A 14,031-nucleotide genomic window follows, 5' to 3' on the forward strand; every position below is an offset into this window, starting at 1 on the left:
TGGCCATGAAATCGATGGCCCTTCAGCATGATACGTCTTATGACTTCAACCTTACTTAAAACACAGACTGACATCTCGCATAGTTATTCAGCTATCAAAAACTAACCATTTCAGTTCACGGTCGACCGTTTCAAGCTGCTATCAGCAATAATTTCTGCAAAAAAAAAAAGTTCATAAAATTGAGAACAGAGGGAAAACAGACCTTAATTAAGCAAAGTGTTATCTCTTTCTTCTATAATGAAAGCAAAGTTACATTTATATTTTCACCAAGATTTTTCGCCACTTAATGAAGACATTATCCACGAGTTTCAAAGTCACTTTACAAAAGAGCATTCAAGAGATATTAAAGTGAGCTTAAACTAAAAAGTCTTTTTGAAGTCAATAAACAATAAAAAAAGAACAATGAAAAGACAGCCTTTGATCTCTTCTCAGTCTCAAGTCTTTAATTTCTCTTTTAATCTAGTAGATGCATTAAGTCTTGCATTCAAATACTTTTTACCTGCAGAGTACAGTAAGCTTGCCTTGATTAAAAAAGTATATTAGTGTACAGCTCTCATTAGCATGGGTGTTAGCTGAAAGTTCCCTCACTTTCGGGGAGGGGGGGGGTTTAAATGATTTTCCTTTCTACCTCTTTTCAAAATTAAAAAAAAAAAGGAAATGAAAATGGAACCATTGGCTTTGAAATTTGTGATGAGATCAAAGACTATAATGTACATAGATTTCTTTTCAAAGAATAAATTATTAAGCACATGTGCAAACACATACTGGTCAATAGGATGGTCAAGAAACATTAGTCTGTCTCCTTGACCAATTATAATACATCAGTAGTTATTTCAAGGAATACCGAGTTACGCATTAGGTTTACTTAAAGGTACTCAAAGGGTGATGAAAGATGCCGCTACAGAGCTTATGTAAACTTAGGCTGCAATGGACATAGTTCAATAAGACTCTATCATGGGGGTCATGAAAAACAATGGGTGCATGGCAAAGGTGCATGGCACAGGAATAGCTGTTTCCAGTCGTCTTCCAATTTCCCGCCTCCAGCCCTAGCCCTAATTTCCCGGAGCAGGAGGAAAAAAATGTCTTTCATAATAATACCCTAGAAATGTCTCCTCCTGATGACCATAGAGATTAGGAGGGATTTCTAGAGCATCAACCAGAAGCAATGTCACACTATCACCCAAACTCTACCCTCCGCAGGAACCACCCTGGAAATCTCTTGGCATTTGCCCAGGCAGTGTTGGGAACCCTAGATCAGGGATAGTCAACCTGTGGTCCTCCAGATGTTCATGAGCTACAATTCCCATGAGCCCAGGAGGGGGCTCATGGGAATTGTAGTCCATGAACATCTGGAGGACCACAGGTTGACTACCCCTGCCCTAGGTAACAGAAACACAGGATCCCTCTTCTCTTCACATAGGAAGGATACACATGAGAAACACCTTTCTTGATTGAGGAGCAAAGCCACCTTAAGGACTTCTAACAGGTCTGTTCCTTTCCCAATCTAAAAATATGTATCAACCTTGTTCAGGCAAAAAACATTTGTTCACTGATGTGAAGTTCAATTTATACTGCTACAGGTGTGCTGTATTTATAGTTATTTATCTAATAAAGAACTAAAAAGAAACCCAAATCCCTTCAACACTGATGAGAAAGATGTTAGTGAGCCAGTGTCTCAATTGATGCTTTGTTTGGCAATGATGGATGCCACCATATAACACGATTTGGGTTTGGATGATCTGGATTCAAGTATATCTTTTCTCAAAAGCCAGTCTCATTGGGGTTTGAATTTATTCAAATGGGTAGCTGAGTTGGTCTGAAGTAGCAGGGTTTGAATTGTTACTTCTGTGGTTCCAACTGGTAGATGGTTGTTAGGTACCAAATCCTTTGAGTCTGTCATTTGCAGGGTATTTGGTTATGACATCTGCAGGTACACATATGTTTTGGCCTCCTATGAACATCCAAAACTGTCTTAAGCTGAGGGAGATTGTTGGACCGCCTCACTCCATGTTGTGCTCTGTAACAAGAAGTGGCATTGTGGGATCTGATGCAGAAAAAAAGCCTTTCCAAACCAAACATCATTTAATCGCAGATATAAAGACTAGATGCAATCTTCTACATGCCAAGCATGCGCTCTACCTCCGAGACATGGTTGTTCAGTACATCATATCAGAAAACAACCATACTGGGGTTTTTTTGGAGATTAAAAATAAAGGAAAAAAACATTTTGCAAATTCATTTTAGTTATGGACAGTAACTATGATGGACAACATCATACATGGATCATTTGGGGTGCTGTTTCTTGAAGGAATGAGAAAACACACTTTATCTTTAAGGATTACCAATACGTTTGAGAACATTTGTATATATGTGTGCATGTTTTTGTCCAGAACAATTATTTTCACATTGGCTACTTACTAAAAAGAATCAGATGGATACTACTTTGTCCAGCTCAGATTAGCTTTTTTATTGATTTGAATGCACTTTGAAACACATCATCTAATCTACAATAAGCCATTTATGGAGTTTCCTGTGAAATGATCTATAGACTAAAAGGCTTAGATTTTTAGTCCTATCATCAATGTAATATATATTTTTAATAAAATGGAAGGAAAGCAGAAGATACTATAATAAGATTCCATGAGATACAAGTGTCAATATCAGAAAATTAAAAACTTCAGTAAACTGATCCAAATCCTCTTGCCGAGTATTCAAATAGATTGCATTTTTAATCCAAACACATATTTCCACTGGACCCTTTCTTAATGACAGCATGGAAGAGTCAAAAGTAGCAGAGATCACAGATGCTGGCATATGACAATATACAAACTTTTATTTCAGCAACAACACATTTTAGTATCCTGAAAATATTACACTAAGGCATAATTGAATCAAAATAGAAAGAGGGGAGGGAGTTAATATTCACAAAATTTCTTTCCATATTTGGCCTAGTTCACAAATAGCTGGTGAGGTAACAAAACTATTTGTGAACCACAGTTCTTAAGACGGTAGGTGAAGGAATCGTTTTTTAAAAAGCCCCCCTGGTATATCGAAAAACAGCAATCTAGCACAGCCATGTCTCTGATAACATTAGTATTTAAAACATGTTTAACCTACCCTAGTCTACAGGGTGGCTCACAAAAATGTATAATACCAAACAAGACATGAATCAATATATTTACAATTAATGAAACAAACATAAGTGGCAGTAAATCACACAAAAGCACCAGGAATCAATTAAAATTAAACCAATTTCAAATACAAGTATAAAATTTTAAAGGAGCAGTTAAATTATTGTTTTAATTTAACTGTCAAAGCCTTGGGCAAATAACAGATTTCTGCACGCCACTAAATGATGTGATGGTTACAGAAAGCACATCTTGGGAGGGAGATCCATAAACAGAGGCAACCAAGAAAAGAGACCTATTTCATGAGATACATTGAAGCAACACACACAACAAATGTGAAATGGCACACTCCATAAACAGTTCTATTGCTGTATCTGCCATCTGCAATGCTGCAATTCCATGAACAGCCCTACAAAATCACATCTACTGCCTGAACTGGATTGAGGTAATGGTACTGGGAAAGTGGAAGTTAGCTTTCCTCTTTTCCTACACAACTTTCCCAACTGGAAATACCCTCCTTCCCTCAAGTCTGACGTAAGCCCTGATTGGAACAGACATAGCAGCCTTAATAACCCACACTAGTCCATGGTTAAGAGCCTCTTGTGGCGCAGAGTGGTAATGCAGCAGACATGCAGTCTGAAAGCTCTGCCCATGAGGCTGGGAGTTCAATCCCAGCAGCCGGCCCAAGGTTGACTCAGCCTTCCATCTTTCCGAGGTTGGCAAAATGAGTACTCAGCTTGCTGGGGGGTAAACCAGCTTGCTGGGGGGTAATGACTGGGGAAGGCACTGGCAAACCACCCCGTATTGAGTCTGCCATGAAAACGCTAGAGGGCATCACCCCAAGGGTCAGACATGACTCGGTGCTTGCACAGGGGATACCTTTACCTTTACCTTTTAGTCCTTACAAAACTGTAAGGACTTGGAAGATGAATAGGGTCGGCCATGGTTAGTACTTGGATAACTACCAAGACCCGGATTGCTACGCAGAGAAAAGCAACAGTAAACTATCTCACATCTCTTTCCTTGAAAAACCCCTTGAGCTGCCACCATGAGTCGGTTACACTTTATTCTTTTCTAAGATAAGAAGAAGCACAGTATTGTGGCAGAGCAAATCTGCATCTGTCACTGACATGCAGGATCCATGGTAGGAGAAATAATTAGATGGACGGGATGCAGAGAGGCTGAGAAATGTTACTATTCAGCACGTACACTACAGCCTTCTTTGATTACCTAAACCGCACCTTCTCCTAATCTATCAGGAATCCAGACTGTCGATACCATTTGACAGGTATTCGGAAGGTTATTTAAGCAACATTTTTAGACATTAATAGAATCTAAAAAAATAATGGCTGTAAAGTTACCCTTATCATAGGAAAATGCATGACCACTAACAAGCCATGTTCACCAACTGCTTTTGAGAGAGGTGTACTTTACCAAAGAGAGGCCTATGCTGACATACCATTTCCACTAATTAAAACGTTGGCAGTTCTACCTCTTGTAACACAGGAGCACACGGTATGTGATACTCTCTTTCACCATTCTGTATAAATATGGTAACATAGATATTTTCCAGCTTCCACATTCGTACATAGTGAAGTTGAAAACATAGGTGGGTTGCCCTACTCACATAAAATGGCAAATGTATTAACAGAGAGGATCAGATGTAGCACCTTATCTCAGTTGAAGGGGTAGGAGTGCCAAAATCATAATGACTAAAAAGGGTTAATGTTAAGAGTCAGTACATGGGAACTAGGAATCATAATTGAGGAGACAAGGAAGTAGAAATGCAATTGCTGCCTAAATCACAGTCCCAGGCTTTTGAGTCCTTTCGGGGGTGAAGGAGCCAAGGAGGTAACCTGAGAATCTCTTACAGGCCAGTAAAGGCTCCATCACTGTACTTCCATTGTCTTGAGCAGGGGTGGGCAAACTGTGGCCCTCCAGATGTCCACGGACTACAATTCCCATGGGACTACAATTCCCATGGGAATTGTAGTCCGTAGGCATCTGGAGGGCCACAGTTTGCCCATCACACATAGTCCCATGTTCACCCAGTTCCATGGACTCCTGACAGAGTGGTGAAGAGAGGGCAGATGGTCCAAAATCTGATTCCCCTGCACAGTGTGCAAAGAAGAATTTGTGCAATACAAAGAAAGCCCAAATGGTTCACAGTGGGTTTTCTATGTGCTCCTTTATGTCTCACCGAAAATTATACCTTTAAACAAAACTGATTTGTGGTTAACATTTGCTAACAGTAGGCATTCCCAGCCTAAGCGGTACCTGTGCAGTACAATAGCGAATTGTGACATGGTACTTATTGGCCAGGAAGCAAATGGCTCCTTTTAGCAAAAAGGCAAACAAGTTTCAGTGACCCCCTTAGAGTAACAAGAAGGAATAAAAGCCTTGCCATTTGACAGAGCAAATAAATAAATAAATAAATAAATCCCAGTATATTTATTAGGTTTCTGCTTTTTTTTATAGCAAGGTGCCAACCTTCCGCTGTATCATTTTCAAGTTAAAGCTGATAACTGTGCTCTGTGTACACTAGACATGATAATGTCACTTCACCGTGAGCTCTGATTTTGACAGGAATAGGTTTTGGAAGGAGGGTCTCTCTCTCTCTCTCTCTCTCCATCCTTCCTCCATGACTATTAAAGATTCATTGCTTAATTGCTCAGGACTGAAGCAGAGGAAAGCACATATTAGTTCACACCCCCGTCATGCTTAACAACATCTGGCAGAAACTTCAGTACGCACCAGCTTATATTAAGATGTCATTGTGCCTTTCCTGTTCTAATCGGCAATTATGACTCTATTAGTCCTACTTGGCAGTTCATCTGCTCTGGCGTCGGGCTAAGGAGGGGGACTTAGAACGTACCTCTGATCTCCACCTTTCCGCTTCAGTAAACGTGCAGCACAGCAGCTGTCATCTGGAGACACTGAGGGGGTGAGCCACTGTCTCTGCTAGAGGTAACTACACCTGACCTACGACAATTTGCTAAGGAAATACCTGCCTAATGGCAGCGTGAATGCCGGCTCCTTTTACACTCGCAACGGGCCCTGCAAATTAGAGACAACAGGATAAATCTATGACCAGCTCACTAGACACTTCATTAAATCACTGTTCCTTCGCCTTGTAGAGCACTAATAGAATCACAGCCCTCGTTAGCTGCTGAATAAAAGATCAATCACACACTTTGAGAGCTCTTGCATCCAAGCTTCCAGAGGAAACAAGGAAGGGGGAGGAAAAGAGAGAGAGAAAGAGAGAGAGAGAGAGAGAGGGAGACATATTTAGGATCATCAGTAAGATTCTGAATGGCCTCTCTGCTAGTTGCTTAAATTACCTTTTCCACAACTGGCTCAGAATGTAATACTCAGAGGAACTTGTTAAGCCAGCTTTCAAAAGCTGCTCTCTAATATATGACTACCAGGCCCTGGTCAAAAGTTCATAATGTGCATATGTAAAGAGGTACTAAATTGCCTGAGGGCTAAAACCGGAGGAGTTTAATTGCAGCAAAATGCTGAAAATGGTCTATGGAGGGTCTTTCTTTGGGGATACTGCTGGCATCGGCTGATTGAAGTTCAGAACATAAAAAGCCGTACCAAAACATTGCCTTAAATGCAACTGAATCTGGGAACAGTTGTTCTAACACAAATGCCGTGCTAAGGGGGGGGGGGGGGGAGGAATCCTCCGATTCTCCTAAATGTTTTTTTTTTTTTAACCACTTTATACTGGCAATAATTCATGATTCAAAACTCTAGGAACCAAATGGAGCATTCAATGACAATTCAGGTCCAACCAATAGTAAGTCCTAATCCATCCCACATGACATGACAACATTTTAGTTTGGGACCGGTGAATATTAAAGATACTGAAGAACATTTTAGAGCCAGATTTAGACTGAAAAGAAATATAACCATTGGATCAAAATCTCAGTACTTTTAAATTTTCTAATATTATTTCATGCCCTGACCTAGTGGTCCAGGCTGGCCTGGTCTTGACAGATCACAGAAGCTCAAGTCAGGGTCAGCTCTGGTGAGTACTCTGATAAAAGACAACCAAGGAACTCCAGAGCTGCTATGCAGAAGGAGAAGGAGAAATAGAAAGAAGGAGAAGGAGAAGGAGAAGGAGAAGGAGAAGGAGAGATGGTTCTTATATGCCGCTTTTCTCTACCCGAAGGAGTCTCAAAGTAGCTTACAGTCGCCTTCCCTTTCCTCTCCCCACAACAGACACCCTGTGAGGGACGTGAGGCTGAGAGAGCCCTGATATCACTGCTCGATCAGAACAGCTTTATCAGTGCTGTGGCAAGCCCAAGGTCACCCAGCTAGCTGCATGTGGGGAAGTGGGGAATCAAACCCGGCTCACCAGATTAGCAGTCCGCACTCCTAACCACTACACCAAGAGGGCAACAATGGCAACTTGCCTCTGTTTGTCTCCTGCCTTAAAAACCCCATGCGGTCACCACAAGTTAGCTGCAACTTGATAGCACTTTCTACCACCAATATTATCCTCTATGTTGGGAATCATTGTAAAAACAAAAACTCTTGAGTTAAACAAATATTTAAGGGAACACATGAAGAAAACTCATGTGAGATGTCCTTCTTTTATAACTGCTATAACAGAGAACAAATCATGTTTTTTTCAGCTTAACGTTTGACAAAACTACATATTATCTGGACAAATGTATTTAATGAGTCAACACAAATTGAAAGGTGGAGATTTGCAAACAGGAGTCTCCTTAGCTTTTCTTGCACCCAAAGATTTTTTTCATGCAAAATGCCACATACACACCGGTCATTTTCCTTCCAGCTGGATTTACTACTGGTTTAGGAACCCAACAAAATAGTCTGAGAAGTACATTTGAAAAAAAAAAAGTGCTAGAAGAATTAAGGCACTGGGTTGGATCCTACTCCTATTTGACCAATTCAGAAAACAAACGCTGAAGCTTGCCTCCAGTCATATGGAGATATCTTCCAACTTATGTTGGTCTTCAGTTGGAGGATAAGCCACTTAAATTGGAGAAGATCCACTTAATCTGAGGGAAGGCTACTTGGAGAATAGTTACATAACCCCACCCAATGGTATGAACTAATGGTTCCAACTGGAAAACAGACCACACAGTTCCCATTCCTTTCCCCATAAACAGGACCAACATGACAAGAGCATCTTCATGTGCTTACTGTCCCACACAAGGTTGTACTAGTTCAGCAAGACTACTAGCCCCTCAAAAACAAGCTAGACAAACTTATGAGCTATCTGGAGTATCTGCACACTTCCAGAGACCACTGTAATGGGATCATCAGCTGCATGACCCAGCTTTCACAGTATTAATTGCATGGCACATAATGCTAAGGTGACCAGATTTTAACATTGGTAAATTGGGACACCATTGACCGGGGGAGGGGGAGTCTTGATTAAAATTTGGTCTACATGGAGCAACAAAAATTTTCATAGAATGCATAGAACGCAAAAATAGTACTGTAATATATATTTTATCATTTCAACATAAGTACAATTTGCCTCCAAAAGTGGGACAATCTGGTCACCTTACATAATGCAGTAAAGGAATGAGATACCATTTAGTTTGACTGACTGAAGCTGACCTACGTACTTTGTAAACAGTCTACTCTGCTGTGGACAGATTCAAACACGGAGCCTGTGGAGACTGTTTGGGTTCTGCCACACAACAGTGGGTTGGATATGTGGCCTCATGGTTCATAACAACTCAGTATCTATGGGCAAGGGACAGACTGTGGACTGAAACAACTTGAAGCCATCTCAAATGAAATTGAGCATTCACCCTGCTCATCATGAAATAAATTCATATGGCTTCACAAACAGGCATATTCCATTGTGCTTTTCAGGTGGCATATTATTTTTCCGCTCTTGCTCTCAGTCTCTCAGCTTCTCCTTTCCAAAAGTGACAGTTAACACTACAATCTGGTGGCTTTGTTCTACTGTAAGCAAAAAGGAAAAGAAAAAAAAGAAAAGAAAAGAAAAGAACGTGCTCGCTCAGAAGTGTCAGAAACAAAATCAGTTCAATGGATAAGGGGGATAAAGTTGATAATTCATTTACTTGACCTCAAGAGAACAGCTGTGATGGAAGTCGAAGGAAGCAGAACTGTAGCGGTAACAGCATTTACTGCAATAAGCAGGACTCGCTGCAAATGACAAACCAATATTGTCTGACAACAAAGTAAAAATATATAGCACACTTTCATCTGTTTACTCTTGACATTTGGTGCTGAAACATGGCCAGTTATTCAAGTTGGCATAGAAATATGAGTCTCAGAAGAACAGAGAAAGAATTGTCTTTTAAAAAAATACTAAGCAGCAGCTACAGAAGCTGCAGAGAATTTCTAATTCAGCACAACTGAAAGCTAACAAATTCAGGCACTATCTGATGTAACATTAGAATGTGTCCATATAGTTTCCCATCCAGAAAGTCCACATTTGCTGAAATGTTTCCCTTGATTAATACACACAGCGATATAAATTTAGACAATTACACTATCAAAAACCAGGGACACCATGCTCTCTGATGAACACCCCATATGAGAATGTGTGTGTCAATCACTCGGGAAAGACAAGAGAAGTCTATATATTTTGTTGTCCATGCAAGACAGTCCCCTGAAGGACAAGATCTGGAATGGATCACCATTCCTCAGTCTTTCATCCTGACAACACCCTGAGTCCGAAAAAGAGCTGTATTTATAAAAAATTTCTATTTTTCCTAGGCTTCTACATTTTAGTTTTAAACTATCAAAATGAAAAACATGCAGGGGTGGCTTTTCAGGTGCTCACAACAATATGCTAGAAGTTAATTAATGCAAAATTCGGCTTATGTTGTTGGTCTTCACATGACTGCAAGGAACTGTTGCCCTATGCCACCTGTAAGGCTTTAGTGCTCTGTGGGCACTAATCTGCTGGTCATTCCCAGCCCCAGGGAAGCGTGCCTGGCCTTGACCAGGGCCAGGGCCTTTTGGGGCCCCTCTTCCCATCCCCTTTAGATTTTTTGGGGGGATAGCTGAAGTGAGGGGGTTGTACACCATATCTTTCTGTTATTGTATTGGGTGGATTATGTCATGTTTTTATGACTGGGGGTTTTAATGTTTTTTTTACTAGGATTTTATACAGACACTTGTAACCCACCATAAGCTGGCTGGGAGTGGCAGGTAATAAATGGAAATCATCATCATCATCATCATCATCTAGAACAAAGAACATGTAGCAATGCCAGTTGCTGTGCAAGAGCACCTGCTGAGTATCTTATTTTTTTTCCTCCCCCACTACTTCCTGTTATCCTGGAAGAGGTCCCCCATAGCCTTCCTCCCTTTCACTCAACAGCCAACCTACCATTATCTGTCTTGAGATTTAACTATATTGATGCCAGGATGAACTTTTTTCCAACACTGGAGATGCTTTCCATTTATTTGACAGTCAATACACCTATTAACTGTACTGTCAAAGCTGTGAGACACATAAAACTCTTCTCCCCAAACGAATAGATGCAGATCACTGGAATACAGATTTAAAATATGCACCATGTTTATTAGGTAAAACCAAGGAGCCTCACACGCATGGCCACATTGCCCTATTATGTGGTCAAACTGACCAAAATTATTAGTGAATGTGGGAATGGAAGATCTGTGCACACTTGGCTACTGAGACTTGTCTTCCATACTTGCCCTCCCTCTACGTCAGATTTGTAAAAATTACTGAATGTGCTGGGAAACCCAACTTCTACTGAACTTAGATGGGATTCCTCCTATAGCCATCTTTAAAAAAAGAAAAGGAAAGAAAAAATGGGATGGAGTGTTGAGGAACTATAACTATCCCTTCCGATTACATATAGCACAAGGGATATTTTTTGAGTTCACAAGCTTAAAAAATTACTTACAGTTATTATGCCATTTGGTAAATAAGGAAAGGAAACACTGGACAGTACTTGCAACCAGGACAAAAAATGTATTGTAACACATCTGTCTCAGACTGATGGGAGGGAAATGCACATCATAGATCACTCAGCTGATATTGGACAACTTGAGTTGCTGATTTATCAGCCGAAGAAAGAGAGAGAAAGTAACTGATAATGTATGATATATCTGAAACTAGGAAGAATAAAGACGACACCTGGAATGTTTTACTGATTCAGAAATCTACAATACTGTTAACCAAACCAAGATAAATAGATTCCAGTTTTCTACATGAACAATTCTTTGTATACATCAAAAGTGACTTCTTTTAAATATGATTTATCACCCAAGTTGCTATATTTATCTCTTTTCTATGAGATGCTTTTCCAATTAATATAATTCTTCAAGTGCTGTATATGGATTTCTGACATGCACAGAAGAGTTTGCCATATCAATATTGGTATTAGGAAACTGTGAAAATATGGTGTCACTAATATAATGAATGGAATTTCAGTATACTCTCCATATTTGTCATCTAGTTGCCAAGGCAAGATTGATATGAATAATCTGAACTGGAAAATAATACTATATAGAAGTATCTTGCCCTGACACACTTTACCCTCCCCCCCCCCAAAAAAAAGGGAGGGCATGCAAAAATGTAAATGTACAAATACAACTTTTAAATATGCAAGTACTTAGACTACATTTATTTCCACCATAATTCAAATAAGTTACGTTCCTGCAAAATCCATGTTTCTGTATTGAATTCTGAGTGATCAATTTAATAATATCTATTTGCCGTTCTCACTGAACTGAAGATTGAATAGGATCAGTTACCTCCCTACACCCTGTAAATCATCTTAGAAAAGATTGTACAATTGTCTTCAGAGAAAAAGTAGTGAAATTGCTTTTGTTTCAACAAATGTGAGGGGTATTTTTAATTAAGTCTTTTTTAATTGTGATGATGTATTTTAGTATCCAATGGGTTAAAACCACATTTACATTTGAAAACCCAACATAGAGGATTATAAATGGGTGTCAAAAGTAACATGACAGTGTAAAATGATCCTGAGCATCATTATATATGCCAAAAATATAACAGGAAATATAATATGAATGGGGCTCCTTTGTATTTAACACTTTAACCAAACCCCCAGACTGATAATAGGCTAGGATTGTGGGTGTCTGTACCTCAACCTCAACTCAAAAGATGTGGCTTCCAGACCAGTATCCCTAAGATCATTTACTGGAACAGGGTTTGAAAGCTTGCCACATTATATACTGTAAATAGACAGAAGATCATGCTCTGTTCCCTAGGCAAGAGTGAAGGCCAAGAATTTACTGAAATGTCCTGGTTGACCATTGAGGAAGGAAGGGGATGAGGCCTTATATGAATGTAGAACTAATTCCGAATCTGGCATTATGTGTGAACTATCCTTCTAAGAATGGGCAGTCCCAGATCTCTCTTAAAAGGCTGAACACAATCAAGGAGTATAGTTGTGCTTATATTAACAATAAAGGGATTTAATTTCAGTAGATAGACAAAGCAAAAAAGAAACATGTTTAGGGCCAGTTGAATTATTATCTAGTTTCCAAGGTTCCCCCCCCCCCCTCCAGCTTAAGTGTCCCTTTTTCATCCACATTCCAGTATTCCCAAAGTAAACAAAAAAGTAGGTAGCCGTGCTGATTAAATTGATCGCTACTATGTTTTCCCTTTGGGGTTATCTGGCAATAATGAAACTTGTTAAACATGCTGAACAAAGAGCAGTTCTATAAGACTGTTATATAGCTTTGGCGCCCCCCCTCCCCCCTTTCCCCTTTTTGGAATATAGGTGTTATAACTTCAACCAAAGAAGCAAGTTCTTCCAAGCTCAGATTACTTGGACACGTTTCATGTTTACTTGTCATCCTTTTTTTTCTCTTAAGTCAGAGGAGACTTCTCTCAATACTTCAAATAAATAAGATATCCAGCTGCACAAACACTATACATTCAGTTAGATTACTTTGGCTTCTCGTGGAATACTTGACTTTCCCCAGAATGTAAATGATTAAAGAGAACCCATATGAAACTGATTGGGGAAAAGTTTACAGTGGTATGGCATGTTTTCAAAGACGGGCTGAAAAAAAAAAAGGAGGGGGGAAGAAAGCTGGAGTAAGGGAACAACACCCTAATCGTCCCAAATGGTCATGAAATATTACCACCGCTACATGAAGCACCCTTTCCAAGACAGTCACTGTGGTATCTATGTACAGACGTACATATCTGTGTATGTTAGTCGGCAGGCAGAAGAAACAGCATGTGGAACTGCCCATGGAGACAAACCGCTAGTAGCTTATTCGACATGTGGTAAAGTGTAACAAAGCCTAATACTGTTAAGGGAAATTTAAATGTTGGTGGAGAAGCCACCTGCCTCCTGGAGCTATCTGTGAAGAACCTGTACGGTGATTGTTAAGATGGCTGCTGGAGCTGATGCTTTTGAGGTCTCTAGTCCAAAGCTGTACACATATATAATTAAAACATGGTGAATCCCTTCTCAACTGCTTGGGAACAATTTTTTGAGAAATCTGGAGGATTTTCTTACGTTCCCATTACAATGCTTCCTAAGTTTATTGAAAGATCTCTTAGGACAGTGGTCTGCAACCTTTTTAAGGCGGCGGTGGGGTGGGCGATTGCCCGGCTGCGCATGCCGCACATGCATGGCCGCGAATGCGCAATTTGCATGCGCGCCTGCAAACACGCATGCATGGCCCTGCTTCCCTCTCCCCCCCTCCCAAAGAAGAAGCTTGCTGGGCCGCAAGCTAATCGGCCAATTTTGTGGCCAATTTGCTTGTGGCCTGGGAAGTTTCTTACTGGGGGCGGCGGGGAGAGGGAGCTGTGGCCTGGTGCCAGGGCGTTTGCAGCCCGGCACCAGTCCGAGGCCCGGTGGTTGGGGACCACCGTCTTAGGAAACAGATGGGGGCTGCTTTTTATATCACCTTAGTGCAGGCT

At 40.4% G+C, this 14,031-nt stretch overlaps 1 protein-coding gene across 5 annotated transcripts in view; it reads right to left on the minus strand.

Moving 5' to 3' along the window:
- Positions 1-14,031, minus strand: part of WWOX (WW domain containing oxidoreductase) — a 538,960-nt gene that overhangs the window by 394,384 nt on the left and 130,545 nt on the right. The window contains exon 9 of one of the 5 annotated variants that reach the window (XM_077310535.1): positions 1,357-2,017. The exons of the other annotated variants lie outside the window; for them this stretch is intronic. Within the exon in view, the coding sequence (XP_077166650.1) occupies positions 1,973-2,017 (45 nt within the window). The 3' untranslated portion in view covers positions 1,357-1,972. Of the gene's footprint in view, positions 1-1,356; positions 2,018-14,031 lie in introns of those variants that run through there. 5 annotated transcript variants of the gene reach the window in all.

Source organism: Paroedura picta, chromosome 14, assembly GCF_049243985.1.
Source record: "Paroedura picta isolate Pp20150507F chromosome 14, Ppicta_v3.0, whole genome shotgun sequence".
In the NCBI taxonomy this organism is placed as follows: domain Eukaryota; kingdom Metazoa; phylum Chordata; class Lepidosauria; order Squamata; family Gekkonidae; genus Paroedura; species Paroedura picta.